The sequence below is a fragment of the Etheostoma cragini genome, chromosome 23 (assembly GCF_013103735.1).
Source record: "Etheostoma cragini isolate CJK2018 chromosome 23, CSU_Ecrag_1.0, whole genome shotgun sequence".
NCBI classification, from domain to species: Eukaryota; Metazoa; Chordata; class Actinopteri; order Perciformes; family Percidae; genus Etheostoma; species Etheostoma cragini.
The window spans coordinates 9,362,318-9,382,639 of record NC_048429.1 but is presented as its reverse complement, the minus strand read 5'-3'; the positions used below and the strand labels follow the sequence as shown (position 1 = coordinate 9,382,639).

At 38.9% G+C, this 20,322-nt stretch overlaps 1 protein-coding gene across 2 annotated transcripts; it reads left to right on the top strand.

The window, feature by feature from the left end:
* Positions 1-644: 644 nt before the first annotated feature.
* pkp2 (plakophilin 2) lies at positions 645-12,827 on the top strand. Of its 2 annotated transcripts, none has more exons than XM_034863285.1 (13): positions 645-946; positions 1,778-1,848; positions 3,068-3,696; positions 3,833-3,971; positions 4,982-5,189; positions 5,428-5,605; positions 8,107-8,221; positions 9,031-9,192; positions 10,276-10,452; positions 10,705-10,858; positions 11,336-11,528; positions 11,725-11,812; positions 12,338-12,827. In XM_034863285.1, the coding sequence occupies exons 1-13, from the start codon at positions 754-756 to the stop codon at positions 12,398-12,400; spliced, it is 2,370 nt and encodes a 789-aa protein (XP_034719176.1). In that variant the 5' UTR covers positions 645-753; the 3' UTR covers positions 12,401-12,827. The 2 variants fall into 2 exon arrangements, with proteins under 2 accessions (XP_034719176.1, XP_034719175.1); XM_034863284.1 differs by having other exon boundaries at positions 1,778-1,852; positions 3,072-3,696.
* The last annotated feature ends 7,495 nt before the right edge of the window (positions 12,828-20,322 follow it).

The following is a 20,322-nucleotide window of genomic DNA, read 5'->3' as shown; positions in this document are numbered from 1 at the left end:
AGGCCTGTCAAGGAGAGGCCCAGCAGTTGATTACATGTTTGAATCACACACAAAAAAGATTTAAAGGTTTTGTGTGCTATGAAGTCATGACTAGCTTCACCTGCCATACAACCCCAGGGTAAAAATGTGTGCCACTTCCCACACAAATAAATGGTGGACATTGCCAAGCTAAATCTGCATTTGATCCACAAGTAGCCTACCACAAACACAGTAAGCCTTCAAGACGGCTTACCCTCTTAATCCAGATTTGTTTGGAAGCAACATAATTATATATCTTAACAAAAGAACGAAAAATAAGTTCGCCTTTGAAGAATCCCTCCATCTTGCTCATAAATAGTCACCAAAGTTATTGTTTTGCAAAATCTAAATTTAAAGTTGATACACAAAAGTAGTAACTTTGTGTGCCTCTGACACATTATGTGTGTTTATAAAAAAGCTATGAATTTTAATCAGAGTTGGAAGAAATAGTTTAAAAGTACAATATTTCCCTCTAAAACAAAGTAAAGTGGTAGAAAATATTAATGTTAAGTACAATTACGCCAACAATACTTGAGTATGTACCTTAACTTCTTGTTAATCAATACCAGCCAGCAGCGACACCTGACACCTCAGGTGCGCCGCCTCTAGCCCCGCCCCCCGCAGTGTCCGGACATCAGGGCCACCCACCACACAACAAAGCAGGAACAGTAGCCTACCCATCGAGTTAAATGAAGCGACCGACGTAGACTCTTGGCAGATTTGGATTTGTCCACGATGGAAGACATGTTTTTTAAACCAGCGTTACCTGCGCAAGACTCGTTCGTGCTGCATGACACCAGTCTGGCTCTGCCGGCCGAGCCAACTCTAAGATCCCCCATGGGAGTGAATTCATACGGCCGGAGTCTGCGTGTTAACCAGCAGGTTCAGCTCACACTGGCACGCAAGGGAAGAAAGGCTGTGTCAAATGGTAATGACCCGTTTGAAGTTTTCTTCCGTGGTTATGATTTATGTTTGGCTGAAATACAGAATACCACAGAAGATGCTCTTGTACACCTCAGAAGTATCATTGTTTTTAGTATTGCCTGTATGGCACAAAGGGTGATGATATGGAACATTCACATGGCTCCCTCCCACTATTCATTCTTACAACAAAGAACCTGTATCTTAAATGGTATCTCATATGGACCTTTAATCTAGGAAGCACTGTATAAGACAAATAAACCATAGGCTACTACTTAACAGTAGTTTCCAACATTTATGGAATGGTGACCTCTTTAAATTAAGTAGTTTCTGCTTGTGACCCATTGTCACTGGTTGAATATGTTTATAACATGTGAGCAGTTCAATGCCTCCTATAAACCATTGATTTAGATTTGCTTCATTTTATTGTTTAATGTAACTATTATAGCCTGTAGGTGTCAAACTATCCTGTAATTTTAAATATGATAGATATATAAAGGTATAAATAAATATGCTATTTAGGCCTAATATAAAAGGAAAAAAACAACAAAGTGTTATGACTGGAATGCATGATGCATAGTAGTCTGCTTGTCCAACAGGTTTCTGTAGTCCACTAAAAGGAAATGGATGTTACAGCAGACATCGCTTTGAATGCCAACCACAGGGTTATTTCATCATTAGCCTAACTAAAGCATTAGCATTGGTTTAGAAACCCTCAGAGCACTATAAGTGTGTGCTGTGCTTTTGTAGCTCAGGCAGCCAGGTGTTATTGCTGCCAGGTATTTAGGTAATTATAGTGTGAAACATACCACTAACACAACTCTTCAACTTGTTTCAGGTAGTGTCCAATTACAAAAAAACACTGCAAAAAACTTTGATGCTACAGATGGTTCTTTACCGAACATGAAGGTAAGGGATTCTTTTTTACCTTGCTCTCTTTACTCATGCATGCACAAACGGAAACGATTTAGTGACATTCAACATATTCTTTATGGGTCCCTAAAAGGTAAAAAATAATAATAATAATCGTATTGTCATTTATCCCTGATAAAACGGATCCGATCGGCTTTTCAAGTACTGAAGTATTTTGTGACAGATAGCCGTCAAGTGCAGTCAGTTCAATACCTTGTGCTTTTGTTGTCATTTTGTACCTGTCTATTAAATAAATAAATGTACATGTTTTTTTTAAAGAGAGGAAGTAATCCTTTTGCTTTGATTGTACTTGTTGTGCAGTGCACTTTATTTTGTACAGCACTTTGGTTGACTTTTTTTTAAACGTGCTATATAAATAAACCTGACTTGACTTCTGTACTCTTTGTTTGTATGCCGTAATTTTCATGTAGTCAAATGTTCTGCTGCTGCATTCAGAGCTGCCAGGCCTGTCAAGAGAATCACTGTGTTGTTACACTTAGCTTGACATTATAGAGACATTGTGACTTTTTAAGACAGATTTAGCTCAAGGTGTATGAAGCCCTGAAACTGAATAAATCACTTTAATAAAATTTTACATTTTTATTTATACTCCATTTTAATCATGTAACACCTTTTACATTTTTGGTGCATTCAGTTATGTTACAACATTTTGTAAGTTTCAGGGCTCCATATAGATGTGGTGAAATGGGCCTATTGTCTTTTCAAAAAGTAGTCTTTTGATACTTATGTAAATTTGTTATTATAATGCACATTTGTTTGTCGTTGAAGACATTTGAAGACCATACAACATTTTAATTGTGTAATTTAAACTGCACCAATAACCCTCAGTAGTTTACTTTTTTCTGTATATCCTGAGACTGAATGGGCCTCCGCAGACATTAATGTATTATATAATTCAAAATAACTTAACTGTTCAGGGATCATATGACCTTTATTTCTAAATTGAAACTATCTCTCCACCATTACATATGTATGGGGAATGATCCCCCTAAGTTCACGTATGAGGATACTTCTTTGCCTGGCCACTCACTGCTACAGTTAACTACAGTATAAAGCACCTGTGCTGGCATGGAATCACTTGAATTTTTTTTTTATCTCCACCTGAGTCACTTGGAGGTGGCGTAGGCAAATTTAAAGCCTGACCAGCTGAATAAACATGCGTTAAAGTACTGATTGTGTGTTTCTTTTTCCAAAGGGAGAAGGATTGGGCTTCACCAACCGCTCTCTTTCAAACAACCATGTGCTGAGACCATTCAGGAGGGTGGAAGTGTCTCCAGCACAGAGCCCAGAGTTACCTCGCAGTCACTTTGATTATAGTACCCACCGGTATGGGATGTACACCCACCCAGGGCCCAGTCAGTCACACAGGGGGCGGACCCTTCTGGACCACTCACTTGGTTCTGATTCCTTTCGGCGCTATGCTTATTCAGAGGCACCCTGTATCACGCGGACGCTCGTATCCACATCTGCAGACGAGACCTACTGCAGGAGGTCACTCAGACAGACAGCAGCACCACAGCCTGTGCTTGCAAATGCAGCGTTTCAGACAAGTGGTGAATATGGTTCCCGCTGGGGTCATAACCAAACTATTGTTAAACAGTATAAAAACACTGTGCAGGGACAAAGTGGTGATATGATGCTCTGCGCTATCCAGCCCCAAAATGGCTTGTCGTGGTTGGCCCAGATCAGGAGGGATGGTCAGAGGCACCACAGACTGAACTCATACCCACCGTCGGTCACTAGCGTGACCGAGGTGGACATGGGGCTGCCGATGGATGTGGATCTCCCCGTTCAGCAGATACATGCACAGAATAGCATAACAATGTAAGCTAATCTTTGTGTGTGTTCATCATGTGTGTACATTTAATAATATGATATATTCTTCCATTGTTCTGGTGTGCGATTCAGAGACATTTGGGCATGGAGCCTTTTTTTCTTTCATAGCTTTCTTCTCACACAGGAAGTCAGAGAACAAGCCTCCAGAGATGACGTTAGAGAGAGCCGTGAACCTGTTGACCCAGGATAACGAGGAGATGCTCATCTGTGCAACCAGCCACATACAGAATCAATGTTTCATGAGTGGCAATGCTAAAAAGATGGTATGTTTCATCATATTCATTGTATGGGATGAGTTTACAGTGATTCAAAATAGAATTTTGAGTTGGCCCTAAAATAATATGAGAGAAGAAATTCTTGAACTGGATTTTTCTGGGGTGTTTTGGGGGTTTTAGTATTTACATTTTTGAGCCCCTGTGCCTCTGTTTGTACAGTTTAAATGTACCAGTTTTACACCTAGCCATTGTTACAGTAACCGCTTACGTTTTCTAAACTGGTTTGGGTTTGAGAGACCAATCCAAAGGGAAATGACATAATGTTTGTTGGCACGGGTAATGTAATGCCAATTGTCTTCAAAGTTTTCATTTGTAGCACTTCACCAAAATTCCAAATTACCTAGTTTGTAGAACATGAGGATATTTGTGCATCAGCTGACAAGGAAGCATAAACTACTACTCTGTAACAACCTGATACAAATGGAAAACCGGTTTGTTCAGGTCCTATCTCTTGACCAATGGGCTATCCTGACCCGAAACATTCAAGGTCAATGCCTTACCTCAGCCGTCTTTGCACATGCAGAGCACAAAACTAGTTTTTGCTACAGATCGGACATAAACATACCCCAACAGACAAGCTAATGAATGCTCTAGTTTGTGTGTGTGTGTGTGTGTGTGTGTGTGTGTGGAAGACTTTCATGCCACAATTCAATAGGCACAAGGCAAGTTAAGTTGTTGTGAAATCCTACTATTTATAGTATATGCAAACAGGTCTTAAACTCACTACAAAAAAACCTACTGCGTGTCTTCCTCTCAGCCCAAACCCATAACATTAGACTTGGCAAGACACTTCCCTGAGACACTTTGAATTGGGTTGTTGATTCAGAAACAAAGGGTTTATCTGGAACTATAAAATAGCATAAATAATTCACAGCAGATAAATGGCATGGCTGTGGTAAATAATAGCGTATAACACTTCTTGAATGCAATGGCTTAAATATATTTTTGCATCTTTGTGCCAGCAAATCTGTCAATCAATAATCCACTCTTGTTTCCAGGTGTACTATCTCCGTGGGATTGGAAAGCTACTGCACCTCCTGTGCAATGACAATGAGGAGGTGCAACGTGTCGCCGCTGGAGCTCTACGTAATGTTGTTTACCAGAGCAGCGAAAACAAGATGGAGGTAAAGGAGAATGAGGGCCTGGCCACCATTTTGCGTGCACTGAAGAGCAGCCGTGATGTGGAGACCAGACAGCAGCTTACTGGTCAGTTTTTGTACTTAGCTTTAATATGTGATTGCTGCACCCAAATTCAACCCAACTGACTTTATTTTCTTATATATTTTATATATTATATGTCTTATGTTCACTGTATATAGACAGATACTGGCTTTAAGACCTTTAAGATCTTATTGTGGGAGTTTTACTCATTGGGCCAGTTTAGCTAGCATTCTGAGATAAATGTCTTTGTCTATAATAAAGTGTAGTTCCATCTCACTTCCAGGTCTTTTGTGGAATCTCTCCTCTCATGACCTTTTAAAGGAGCATCTATCCAAAGAGGTCTTATCAGTCCTCACCAAGATTGTCCTGGTACCGAGTTCTGGCCTTTCTGAAGGAGAGAACCCAAAAGACGAGCTCCTAGCTGATGCTGATGCTTTCCACAATGCTACCGGCTGCCTGCGGTAGGATCCTTTTGTTAGATGTGAAACTAGATACTCAGTGAGCTTTTCAGTGTAGGTTAATAGATTAAAGTAAACAGACACCACTATTGGTGTCAGATGTTAAGCTTATACCAAACTAAATGTACAAAAATATTCAAGCACTTTGCTATAAATCCTATAAATTACTTTGTATCCTGGAGGAAAATGGATTAAACTGCACTGATTTCATCACCATTGACAATAAAAATCATACATCCTCATCAGTGTGACCATCGTGGCACGTGCTGTTTATGCGACTGATGGAGAAAGTTAAAAAGTTTACAATCTACCAACAGTAAAAAGAAGCCCAGTAGAGCCCATGTTTAGTCTAGTCAACGTGCAGCATAAGGCATTCAGGATATGATATCACAAAGGGAAAGAGTTAACAGGCGGCAGAGCTACAGTAATATAAAGTAGATTGGGTTGCATGACTTTTGTATTAAAAGTGATATACAAATAAAGATAAATTAATGTTATACAGTATCCGTCTCTGCCAAGAAGAGTTATTATAGGTGAACAGTCTCACACCATGGTGTAAACTGTTGGGCAAAAACCCAATAAAAGGAAATTTAAAGAAGTAAAGAAACTGAAAAGCTTCTAGACAATGGGTTAAAGAAAAATCCAGTTTAAGTGATCACATCTTAGAGTCTCCAGTCATGCTAGTGGCTTTCTGAGGTTGTACTTGAGCTAAATGCTAACATAAGCATGCTAACATGCTCACAATGATGATGTGAACATGCTAATGTTTAGCAATGTTTATGTTCTCATCATAGAATACGGCGTTAGTGTGCTAACATTCGCTAATTAGCACTAAACCCAAAGTCTGCTAAGGCTGAGGGGAACGCCATTAGCTGTGCAGGTAGATGGTCATAAACCAAAGTATTCAACAAATTAGTCAAGGCATGTCTAATAGTTTTAACAGACATAACCACAAATGTGGCTAAAAACAACTGTGGCAAATAATTTTAAAACATCTGCTAGAATCACAAAATAATAACTTTGCACTCATCATGTCTATTAGTTGCTTTCTATATTGACAATTTCTTCCTCGTGAGCCACAAAATATCACATCAGTGGCTATTAACTACATCTTCAAATAAAACTTAAATGGAAACTAATACTGCTTTCTTGTCAGGTCTAGTCACCCAAATGGAGACGTAATCACCATCCTATTTTTTATTTTTATTTTTTATAAATACAGTTTCTCTATCATTTTGTTGAACCACAATGTATCTATTGTGGTCTAAAAGTATGTATCATACAGTCAACTAAGTTGTCAAGACATACTGTATATCACCTCTCTGTTTACGAAGCAGGAGATACCAGACACGCCACTCCCCTGGCAACTATAGCCGGATCAAACAAGTGACCGACTGAATTATTCATCGAGCTCTCTCTTCTCTCCGCTCTGCTGAACTGAAATCACTCGGTCCTCGGATTAGTTCTCCTAATCATGTTGTCAAACCGATTGAGCTCCCTGTGGAAATTGTTGGAGCTAAATCCTGCTCCATTCTCAGGGTTCAGTCAATTAGTGGTCAAAATCTCAGATGTTGATGTGTGAATCCTTTTTTATTACATAGGATATCCTAGAGACAAATACAGAGTCAAACTAACCCTGCTCTCCCCCAAATATGTCTGGCTTTTGGACCCCTAGTCTTATCCACTAAGGGTGGGGTCTCCAGGTCACAGTAATGTATCTTTGTGCTTATTTTGTTATCTTTTCAGTTGGAATGTGACTGAAAGTTTATGACTCTCAGTTTAGCACTTGCAGAGCAAAAGAACAGTTGGGGTAAAAAAGGGACTGCAACCAGAGACAGGATGGGTCTCTGATATCCTCAAATCTGCTTCTGACACGTTTGTAGAGCTGCGTTACAACAAATGTACCAGAACATCTTGTATTATAAAACCGAAGTATTGCAAAACAACTTAATGCAACCAACAACAAACTATATACTTATAACAACAAACTTTAATTTATGACCAACATGTCTTCATTTATCTTGAAATAATGGTTTTACCTTTTAGCTTAAATGTATAATGCAAATCACGCACAATGTTTAAGCACATATGAAATTTTAAATTCCATCAATATGAAAAATGCTGAGTTCCTCTCCGATTTACATTTCACCACCCCACAAAGAACCTGTTGTGTGGAGTTAGAATGTTAATTGTTGTATTTATTTTCCTCTGGAAGTTGAATTATTCAAAAGTGTTTTGTTAGTCTGTGAAATAATTTGTGCTAATTGCTACTGGCTTTGCAAAGGGCTGAAATCCCAAATAGTGCATCCATTGACTTTTTACAATTAATGTGGTTGACAGAAGGGGACTTTATCTTTATCTGGCTAACTATGATGTGGGAATTCTTTTGTTATTAACATTGCTGACTTTTGTAGCATGGTTCAGTGGTAAATTAAAACTATGTATCTGATTGAAACACACAAATGTCACATTACCTTGATTGATTTGACTGTTTTTGTGTCCAGAAATCTGAGCTCCGCTGGTCCTGATGGAAGAAAAGCAATGAGGGAGTGTGAAAATTTGATTGACTCTCTGGTCTACTACATCCGGGGAGCCGTAGCTGATAAGAGAGATGACAAGGTGAAATTAAAATGTTAAGCAGTCCAGAGAAAACGATTATCTTCACAGCTGTTTCCCAACTATCGTGTGTGTGTGTGTGTGTGTGTGTGTGTGTGTGTGTGTGTGTGTGTGTGTGTGTGTGTGTGTGTGTGTGTGTGTGTGTGTGTGTGTGTGTGTGTGTGTGTGTGTGTGTGTGTGTGTGTGTGTGTGTGTGTGTGTGTGTGTGTGTGTGTGTGTGTGTGTGTGTGTGTGTGTGTGTGTGTGTGTGTGTGTGTGTGTGTGTGTGTGTGTGTGTGTGTGTGTGTGTGTGTGTGTGTGTGTGTGTGTACACATACATATACTAGGCCTGCACAATTCGGGGAAAGATATGAATCACAATGTTTTTGCTTAGAATTGATATCACGATTCTCTGCCACAATTTTCTTTCTCACAAAGTTTATTGCACAAATGAACCATGACAAAACAAATTGGCGGTACCAGACATAGATTTGTTTTGGCACCTATAAAACATTGGGCATCACCACAAGCTTTACTAAACTTATTTCATACAGTCTGTTTAAAACTCACAGTAGAAAGTAGTCGGCTCGTAAAAGTAAATGAGAATCTAAGTCGTTAAAACGATTAATCGTGCAGGCCTAATATGTATATATATTTTGTAATGTGATGCACTCTGGACCCTTAATTATTTTCTTTTCTCTAATGCATATCAAGTCATTCACATAAATCATGGATTAAAAAAGTGACAGACCAAATCCAAAAAAACAACAACTAAGTAGTGAAACTATACCTATTACTCCCATCCGATCTTTGTCTATGTATCTGCTCTGAAGTCCACAGAGAACTGTGTCTACATCCTGCACAACCTCTCTTATCAGATAGAGGCAGAGCTTCCTAAGAGGTACACCTTAGATCTCCGAGAAACTCGACAAAACTTGGCTCCTAAGCAAAAGGCTGTCGGCTGCTTTGCTTATCGCAGTGCCAACATGACAGAGGTAATCCCTTTGGGCAATAATCCACATTGATTATACAAGTGATGTTCTTGCAGTATAATAATTCAGTGCAGTGTTCTGTGAAAACTGCTGCAATGCTGCAGGATTATTCATCCAAAAAACATCATAATAGAAGCCAATCATATTTATCTTTATCTGTTATCATGCACGTAGAGAGAAACATCAAAGCAAATTATACATTTTACAGTCTTGCTTTATCAGGTGTGTCTGTAATGCTTAATTTAAAGCTAAGTAACAGTGCAGCAAATTACCATAATCACCAACTCTGTAGTTGAATTCCGCTCTCTCACTATTGTTTAATGTGTCACTGAATGCTGTAGGATTAAGATTAGGGACCGGGCTGAAACCAGGAAAACCTGACCCAGACCGAAGTGTGTCATACTTTTGGCCACATAGCGCAGTTAATTGTGTAAAGCCTTTGTGCTCTAACTACAGAATGTTACTGGCTTAAAAGTGACACTCAAGAGACTTATTATTGCACTTCAATAGAAATGAATCAAAAAAGTACAGTTAGAATTGATGCAGCAGAGGCTGAGATGTCTAGACGTTTAGTCCCTAGTATGAGTCAAGCACCAAAAACACTAGATCCTACACTTCCATATTGTCAATTAATATTCTCTTGTAAAATGGGATTGTTCTGGGTGAAATATGACACGTTACAGAGTGTCTTTGGAAATCTGAACCAACGTTTTTGCTGACTAGGTTCAGACACACAAGTTTAGGCACAGACGTCGAATTATTTTAATGTTTATAGTAGGCGGAGAAGGTAAATGTGGAATGTTGGATTTTGATTTAATTAAAAAATTCTTTGCTTGCCCATTAGACTTAAACAATCATCTGCTCAGTGACAGCATTGCACCGTAAATTCTTTAATAGTTATGTGAATTTATACTATGATGATGCCGCTCCTGGTAAAGTAAACAAAACAATGCACAAAAAGAGCAAGACAGAATAAAGTATTTTATGTCGGTCATTGTAAATCTGCTGCATAATACCTGGCTTTTGTTGTCAACATGAACCCACAGATACCAAACCAGCTGCATCTCATGAACTGTTTCTTCCCAGCATCTGGAGCGACAGTGCCCCCTGCTGGAGGAGAAGGCTAACCCCCGTGGCATAGAGTGGTTGTGGAGCACCATCACTATCCGCATGTACCTGTCGCTCATGGCCCGCAGTGTGCGTCAGCACAGCCAGGAGGCTGCCATCGGAGCCCTGCAGAACATCACAGCTGGGAAAGGAGCGGTAAACTTTTGCCTGTGGATGTAGTGTGTTACTATTTTACTAATTTAACAATTTAATAAATAATTCACTCCTTTTTAAGAGACAATGTATATATCTTCGACTGTACAAGGATGTTTGTCAAACGTTTACTCCTGGTTACAATTTTCTTTGATGCAATCCAACCTTTAACATCCGAAATGAGTTATGTATGAAGAGCTGTTCCTAAATTCAGAGAAACGGCACATATTTGATACATTTTCTGTGGCCCAACAGGTGTCTGAAGCTATCGCCTTCACTATTGTTCAACGGGAAAATGGCCTCCAGCATGTGAAAAAGATGTTAGAGGAAGGAGAAAGTGATGTAAAGAGGACAACCGTATCTCTAATAAAAAACCTCTCACGCTACCAGGAACTGCACCCCGACGTCGGTAACTGTTTTCATTAAAACTTAAAATACTTTGAGGTTTGAAATAATAACCAGCATTTTCCTCCACAAAGAATTTGTTTGCCGATCATTTTGTTTCCCGAACAGTTTAGTATTTTTAGGATTTAACATTTTTAATGTTATTTTAACTGAACACACAAGAAGCCTACAAAGCCATCCCAACCGTCCCTCGTCCTCACCACCCACTCAGGCAAAAATTAAGAAAAGATGGCACGTTAACTACTATATTCAAGACCATACAACAGCATAATAACAACATAGACACACTACAAACCAAATAAACATTATGTATAAATGACAACACCATAAGCCCATCAGACACGTCTTTCTCCCCTTCACAAAGCTCATCTTTTTAGCTCAGCTAATCTGGAAACTAATATGACATCTTTTTTAACTCTGCCACCCTAGCCATCTAACAAACTTTTCAAAACCCTTTCTCATTTGCTTCCTCCTCCTGAAGTGATGCAGGTTTTGCCAGAGTTGGTGGGGATGCTACCCAACGACGACACAGGCACCGAACAGCCCACCGAGGTGACGGCTTCTCTGTGTCACACCCTTAACAACCTGTGTCAGAGTGACAGGCAGCATGTCAGAGCTGTCGTCAGCCAGGGAGCCCTCCCGAAGATCATCAACATCAGCAGCAAGGACAACGGGTTAGTCTGCACTCACCTCATCACTGCTCATAAAGTGCTCTTCTATGAAACTGAATCATTTCCTGTTTGATGAATAGCACTTTATGAAGAATGTAATGACACCTCCCAATTTCAGAATTCATCCAGAAGCAAATAACCTGTAACATCTGATGAGACCGTATGTATGAGAGAATAATTGTAACTTTGAATTTTCTAGTCATGGACCAACCAGAGCAGGTCAGGCAGCATGCCTTCTGTTACACACCATGTGGAAACACAGTGATCTACATGGGGCCTACAAGAAGGTGTGTTCCCACTGTCTAATACAACACATTAAAGTATAACCCTGTATTTGTCACTTAACAGGGTTTCCCATAGTGTCTACACACAGTGAGCACAGCTGGAGTAATGTTTTGCGCTGATTGCAACATGTTGCCATCCTATCTACATGTAATCTTGCAGCCTCTTTGATTTTCCTCCTTTTGCTCTGCATTTTTTATGAGGCCCGCATCAGAAGCTTTAAAAAACAGTTTAAGAAGTGTCACGGCATGGATTACACCGGCAAAATTTGTTTTAGGCCTAGGGATTTAAATTCACCTTCTCTTGTTTTTGAGTGGCTTCATTTTAGACGAAGCAATTAGCTGCCGGTCATTTTTGTACAGCATGACATACGTTACATAGATTTTGATTCGATGTGACAAGATTGGTGCAGTTACATTTATTAGAAAGAATTCCTCCATTTGCTCAGTTTAACAGATGATAGTGTTTTTAAATCCTACCACTGAAACAAACATAGACTATCCATAATCAATGCTTTTTCCTCTCAACAGGGTGGGTACAGGAAAGCTGATTTCATTAATGCCAGGACAACCAAGGCTGTGAACTCTGGATGAGACTGAGCCGAAGATCTACAACTCAAGTTGCACCTTTTGAAAACAACAGCAAACAATCACTTGCTGCACTGTTCCTCCTTTTAATGAACAACCTGTGTGTTTTTTTTTCTATGCTGAAAACATTGTGAACTATGCCTACATTTCACTTAAAGGTCCCATGAAATGGCTTTAGAAGTGTAGATTTATTTAGTTAGTGATGCTGTTGTGTTAGTTATGGCTTAAGGACGAACAGGTATTTCGGATTGTAGGACACAAGAAAAAGTAGAATGTTGTATTAAAATAATGGATAACAGAACAATAAATCAGCTTACACAAAAAGTACATTACAGAATATTTTTGGTGCTTTTCCCTCTAATTTCAGACATGAAAGGGGGGAGAGAAAGGGAGGAGATGACACGCAGCAAAGGGCTGAAGGGCAGATTTAAACCCGGGCCGCTGCAGGAGCGTACGCCCCAACAGATAGAGGTCACCCCTACAGAATGTTTTTTAGCTAAGTTCACATCCCTTTCCATACATCAGATACTGATGTCAGATACTGTATTGGTGCCTCATGGTTAGAAAAACTAACAGATGAATGTAGCAACTTTAACCGAAAAAGCAACAACTCCCAAGCAAAAATACTAGATGAAATTTAAATTTCTTTATGTCTGTGTAGTGTGTTTACTATAGCGGCAGCTCAACCGTTGAGAAAACTGTTTTGTGTATTATGTTTATTTTTTGCACTTAAGGCAACACTGTAATTAAACAAAGAACCACGATGAAAATATTCACACTAAAGAAATTGTGAAGGAGAAAAAAAAACTGCCTGACTTGAGTGGATTCCTTAAATTAATAAAATGTTTTGAATAAAACGTATTGTTCAGTATGTTCTTGGAAATGTTAAGAAATGACTCTAGTTAATGCCAGAATACAATAGCTATTAGAAAATAAAGAATTGGTTATGTGTAGTAAATTGTTTTCTGCTAATAAATCACTTCTACTTTGAGTATGAAATAAGAAAGGTCAAAAATTATACGATGACAAATTAGTCTACTGTTTTGCAAAGTGTAATAAAATACTGTAAATATCACCTTAAATGCCGCAGGTACAGTAAATGAGATTTGTGTTGGAGTAAAGGTTGACTCATTCATCAAAAATAGCTCATAACTGCCATAGATCAATATTTTGTAAGTTAAAATATTTATGACCTTTTACTTTTAAAAACCCTAACTTACAGGATGGACAAGATTTAAACCAAACTAAACAATGTGGGGGATGAGGTCTGGGCCAGTGGATCAGACCTCCGATGACTTTGAGTCCCTGGAGCAGGGTAACCTTGCGCGGGCCTGGCAGGACGAGCTGCACTGCGGTACGGCCGAAGGGGGGGAGGAGTGGGGAGGCTGGGTGACAATCATCACAGGCTGGGGGGGGGGGGAAAGAAACAGTCATATAGTGGACTAATTGGATTGGAAATAGTGTGTCAGATATATTACATGAGAAATGCATGTATGCAAGTGGAAAAGTAACAGCTCAGGAACTAATCTCACCCTCAGAGCCTTGGTGGGCTCGCTCAGACATTTTTTATTCAAAACAAAGGCAAATTCCCCCAGAGGTCCACTTCTCTGTCTAATGAAGCCGATCCCAGCTGGGAAATCTACAAAGGCCCCACTGGATTTCAGACAGTGGTTGAATTTCCAAAATCAAATTACTAAAGCAAGCAATTATAGCGTTGTATCAATAATGTTTTTTCAGCATGAATCTGCAAGTGCATAATGTAGCATGACATGACAGAAAATTGCTTTTGAGCACTGATAGGATGTTCTCTCTCCTGTCTCCAGGCCTTGTGTTGAGCTGAAACATTTTGAATGATAAAAATTGAAAAGCTGAAAGTGTGCATCTCTTACCACACAGAAAATCCAAAGTAATTCACAAAGGAATAATGGAATGGTCCACTTTCCAGACGTATTATGCTTCCTTTAAAAGCGTAGAACCTTTTTTATAGGTCAATTACATAGGGAAAACACAGGTTTGTTGTTAATATATCCTGCAGAGGGCAGCGGTGTAGCATCACCTGCTCATCAGTCACCTCAATGAGGAGCCCAGTAAAGATTCAGCTTTGATCTGTAAAATTGTACCCAAGTGGTGCTTTGCTCCCACATAACATTTATTTTTCATATTCACAAAACTCTTGGTCCCACATGTTGCAAAGTGGTTTAGCCCTCATTTTAAGACCCTAAGCCTTTCTATTTGAGGAACTAAACTTCGCTCTTTTCTCTTTTTCGCTCATAATCTCAAATTCACCCGCTTTGTGAACTATTTCAGTGACAAAGTCCCGAGTTGATTTTGTAAGTCTTGGTTTTGGCGCAAAGAGAGAAGAAAAATGCTCTGAAGAAGCCAAATCCTTTTAACAATAGTCTACTTGTCTCTCCAAGGTCTATGTTGTTCTGATTGGTCAGATTTCTTATTTCACAAAAAGAGCCTTGTTCTCTTGTCACAAAATGAATTAGGTGAGCAGAATTTAACACAAAAGTATCATGAGATTAATCAAATTAAATGAACAGTTTGGCAAAAGTGCCAAATATAAATTACTTTCTTTGTCAGTATCACTCAGTCTTTGAAGGATCAACAACCCTGAAGCCTGAATACCAACATTGTAAATGATATGTCCAAAACACCAAAATAGCCAATGGTAACAGGTGTCAAGACACATGAGAATGGGTTTGTTTACTGGAGAAGAGTGAAGTGGCCCATACTGGGGATGTCACAGTACAACTGAACATCTTCACAGAAAGTAAGAAAGAAGGGATTCTTTCACAGGACCATCGGCCGTAGTGGAAAACAGGCTAAAAGGGAAGCCAGTTTTTTTCTTTACACTGACACTATTGTCAAGGATGTCAGCACTCACATTGCTTTCCACTGACATAATCACTCAAGAACATTTAGAAACTACAATCAAGTGATTTTTTTTTTTGCAGAACTCAGCACAGCCTTTTCATGGCTTTCTGGGACTACATGTCTTTCCCTCTTTGATCTTTTGAGAATGTCTAGCTCTAAGAACCACCCTGTAATGTCACTAATGGCATGTGTTTTAAGTCAGGCCCAGACGGTTATAAGTCCAGAGCATATTGCAACTTCATAAGTGCCCGAAGGCACAGCTAACTGGAGTGTTTTGAATTAAAAAATATTAGGTATTTTGCCAAACAAACAAAAAATACTCATGCCAATACAGTACAATAAAAACAATCTGACAGTGTGGCTTTTATAGAAATCTAAAAATTACACATTTTCCATTTCTTTTGGCTGACTAATATGAATAAGCAATACATTTATTGATTTCCGCTGTGTAAAGCAATTATAAAAATGACAAAACAGCTATTAAAAACAGACTTTTAGCATTAAATACTTGATTAATGTTGGTTTCTAACCCCTTACTAACGAGCTCAGCTGTGGGCATGCCTGCTCGTTAGCAGGCCTTGCCTTCAGCTGAGCTTAGTTGTTAAAGACCCCGCGAGCACTTGGTCACTTGTACTGTGGCTGCGAGGGTGTGCTCTGTGTTTTGATCGGCCACTTGTTTTTAATTTATTTTGGCAGCTTTCGAATCAACTCAAAGTAATTGCCTCTTTCTTATTTGGCCCAACACCTTTTCTTTAGATAACCCATGTCCCCCTAAATCCAGTTTTCTTCTCTTGCCTTTGTTCTGTTGATGTCAGTGTTTGATTTATTCTCGAGGAATAGCAGAAGCACAACTAATTAAAAACACCTAAGTTTGCCAGATAATTGACATCCTGATGTTCAGTGGTCAACTGGCTGAAACAAAGCATTCATTGAGTCCTGGAAGGAGATCTTATGAAAGTGGGACAAAGGTTTTACCAGTTTGTAGTGAGACCCTCCTTAGATGAAACGGAATGTCCCAAGGCTGTGCAGTGACAAGATTGCAAATAACCTAAATAGAAACTAGACATTAAACGAGTATTTAATATGAAAACAGACAACCTGAATGAAATCAAGTAATTGTTGAAATGTGTAACTTACTCAGCCAAGTTTACTTTGGGTTGTGACAAACTGCTCGGCCTATAAAAATGAGGTGTATTTTACCCTGAGAGAGTGTTCAAACTACATTTAATCAATGGAGAGCAAGGATCCCCAACGTTGGGGGCAGGGCCCCCACAAAGGGTTGCAAAGGAAATCCGAGCTGTTGCAGATAGCAAAACTGAAAAACCTTTATTTAACCTAAAGTTATACTAATTTTCCTCTGATTTCCTTCTAATGTTTACATTTTTTTCTTTTGAATTACTGGATAGTTTTACTATTTTAGAGAAAATCATGTGGGGTTCATGAGCCAAAAAGGCTGTAAACCACTGGTTTAGAACATGTGTCCACTTATACAGGACTGGTAGATGCTTAAATGAGTACAAAATTGCAGATTTTCTTTACAACAAGGTCTAAAAACCACCAAATCCAGGTACCTGAACCAGTTTTGAAAGTTTATTGTTCCCCTTGTTTAAAGCGATAAAAAAAGTCTCAGCGTCAATCTAATTTGATGTAGCAGGTTCCTCTCTTCCCCCCCACCTCCATTACTTCGCTACTTGGAAAACAAGTATAGGAGGGAGCCAAGTACTGCACGTACTTGATAAGGATTCCAGCAATGAAACCTGATAGACGCAGTCAGCCAGGTAGAAAGATACCATTTGCAGTTCAATTCTCAGATATCATGGTCTGGTAACTGGTGGCTGACTGTGCCGAACACAGAAAATTGGTCAAGAAGGATGAGGGCTGTAAAAAGGGCAGACAGCATGAGAACTACTAATCCAGAAAGGAGGAGTGCCTGCTTGACTCGTGACTGATTGAGGTCACGGAGGTTGTGTTGTGTGCAGAGAAGGCATTTTAAGAGTTTGAAAAAGGGATCAAAAGAGTGATTCTAGACTGTAGGACTAGTCAAGAGCAGGCTTCTTGACTTGATGGCAAACAGCACGCAGTCACATGGACATGTAAAAAGGCAGAAAGAGGGACAATGATGTGGCTTTCAATATAGAATTGGTTGGTTTTGCTGAACAAACATTTCAAGAAATGTACAGGGTGGTGAAGAGAGACAAGGAACAGAGTTCAATTCAACCTTATCCTTCTCAAGGAAATTTAACTCGATGATAGGCCCTGTTTGTTTGATTTACTGTAACCTCAGGTTCATGGTCTAGGATTGGGTACCACCAGCTTTTCCTAAATCCATTGAAGTTTGTGAGTAAAGACTAGTGACTTACTAAATCTAATTGCACCAATAAAATAAAATAAAAATCTTGGCCATCAAAGAACATTCAATTAAATGTTATTTATAGTATCAAATCATAATAGAAGTTATCTTAGGACACTTTGCAGATAAAGTAGGTCTAGACCACACTATAATTTACAAAGACCCAACAATTCCCCCATAGGAGCAATCATTTGGTGCAACAGTGGCAAGAAAAACTTCCTTTAAACAGGCAGAAACCTCAGACAGAACCAGGCTTTGATGGCTGTCAGTTACAAACATTAACGGGACATGAATGCACACAGATGGAAACAGAGAGGAGCTCAATGTATCATTGGATTTTATTTCCTAAATGCATGCTTAAAGTTTATTAAACTGATGGGTTTCATCTAGCTTAATTGCTAAATATAATTGGCCTTCATCCATATAACAGTGAAAGTTAATTGAGGGTTTCCTAATAATATTGCCTAGAGGAAGCATGAGATGAATAGAATTTGTCCAAGCACCCTGCCTTGTGGAACACCATGGCTAACTTAGAGGTTTGACTTTTGTTTTTGGTTATGCATTGATGGAGAAATGTGTGTTAAGTTAGCAATATTAGTGAGTTTAATAGTGCAAAAAATGGCAATTGGCTGGGCAACACAGCCAATATCCTCTATCCCGATATTGGTCATTTCACATCTTAATAATGACATATATGTTGTTTGTTTTTGAGGTAATTTAATACATAAATTAAAAAAACACTTGGTAAAACCTATTTTTGCATACTCCTTTTTGACTTTGCAAATAAAAAAGTACTGAATATCTGTAATTTAATTAAGAACTTAAGTGCAAAATTAGCACAACACGCAGGAATTAAAACAAACGCCATGGAAATTATGTAAGCATAATTGTAATGCAGTTCAGCCGCTGGTTTTTTAACATCATGATAGAAACGTAATAGAAAAATACACACGATAGACATTTTAATGTAATTTTGACAATTTTGGGGTCTTTTACTCTTCATTCTAAATGGCTCAGATATTCATACGCCAATGTCAAATGTCAGTTATTTGAGTTAGCAACGCAACAGTTACACCTGGCAGTCAGAGTTAAACTAACTCAGTAATATAGTCAGTAAAACTATATGTAAGAGCTAACTTGTGTGATGCGACCAGTTTTAATTCAGTAACACATAAATTTCCACTTTGATCACCTTGCGCTGGTGCAATTGCTAACCCACAAAGAGGTTTTCAGTTATCCTGGCTGATTAGATCTCTGCGCAGGTGTAATGCTTGGTGGAGTTGTGCAAGGAATCTTGGGAACAACTGATGAGGAAAATTGACCAAACCTCAAGTGTCAAGGGACCTTGATGATTTTTGCTTCTTTCAGATTGTTTCTGGCTTGAACCTTTCTAGCTCAAATGTAACCAAAATGCCCATTACCATGCTTTAACTTTCTGCGATGAATAACCAAGCTTTGATTTAAATCACGGCCACATTCTACAAGCAAAAGCCTGACTGTAGCGCGCATTAAGTTGGAAGATGGGGCTTTAAATCTTGAAAGCATCTGTCAAACTTTGTCACAACTGGCTGCAAGAGAACAACAATCACATATTGCTTGATTGTCACAACAGCTGAACCATATGTTGAGGATTTATTGCAGAGTTAAGTTCTCAACTGATATATAGACCTACAACACTGGAGTGAATGAGTGCTATTAAAATTAAAGCTGGCTTGAAGCGGAACAATACTGTGGGTTTTATCAAATTTATGACTCATGTAAAGACATTTGGCAACAAAATGGGTTTGCCAGAGACAGCTTAATTGACCATCAAAGAACCGATTAAACTAAACTAGATGCAGCAATTATTTTGTTGAAATGTCTTCAAAGGAAAATGCTACTTTTCAGACTGAACAGTCCTGTGTTGTATCTGCAATGAAATTTACAGTGAACTGGAAAGCTGAAGATTATCTGAGATTCTGCCAGATCAGCCCAACAGGCGGCTGTCATGACTAATGCTGTGAGACATGAAGACACAAGTGTTGACTGGTATTTAAATAAGGACAAACACACCCACACAAACAAACACATGAGACACTATTCTTTTTCACTATTGCATTTTCTTACATGCTGTTGCTGTAAAAAGGCAAGAAACCTGTAACATAAGTGAAGTTGAAGCATATTGGTGCTAGACAATATGTCTGGGCTGTATAATGACCACTAAGAAGTGACGCTTAGTGGCTGTTGCCATGGAGCCCTAAACAGAAACACGACGTGAAATGTAAGGGAAATGGAATATAAACATTTAGCTGGAATTACACATTTCTTTGAGAATAAATAAATGAATCTCCAAACACTGTTTCACAACTTAACTTCTTAAATTCAATCCAACGCATGTTGTGCAGAAACACAGAAGTGCATTTAGGTGGAGAGCCCAAAGCTTCCAATTATCTAGCTGTTTCTTTAGTGAAATGATGCATCCAGCTGCTAACATGCAATATTTCATGCTGTCAAATGGTTTTGCATCTGCTTTTTTTCTAAATCTAAAAAAACCTTAGGAGATAATCAAGATTAACGAAGGTAAATGTCTGCTGAGCATGCAGAGTAGCCTAGAAGACTCTATTGTGGATACGCTTTAAATATATTCCCTCCAGTAAAACACTGCATTAACATGATCTCTATGGACAAGAGACACTATCAAAGGGACTATTAAAGTCCC

Coding starts and splice junctions, on each gene's coding strand:
- pkp2 (XM_034863285.1), top strand. CDS start 754: ATGGAAGACATGTTTTTTAAACCAGCGTTACCTGCGCAAGACTCGTTC. Junction 3,972..4,981: donor GTGGCAATGCTAAAAAGATG/GTATGTTTCATC, acceptor TCTTGTTTCCAG/GTGTACTATCTCCGTGGGAT. Junction 10,453..10,704: donor TCACAGCTGGGAAAGGAGCG/GTAAACTTTTGC, acceptor GTGGCCCAACAG/GTGTCTGAAGCTATCGCCTT.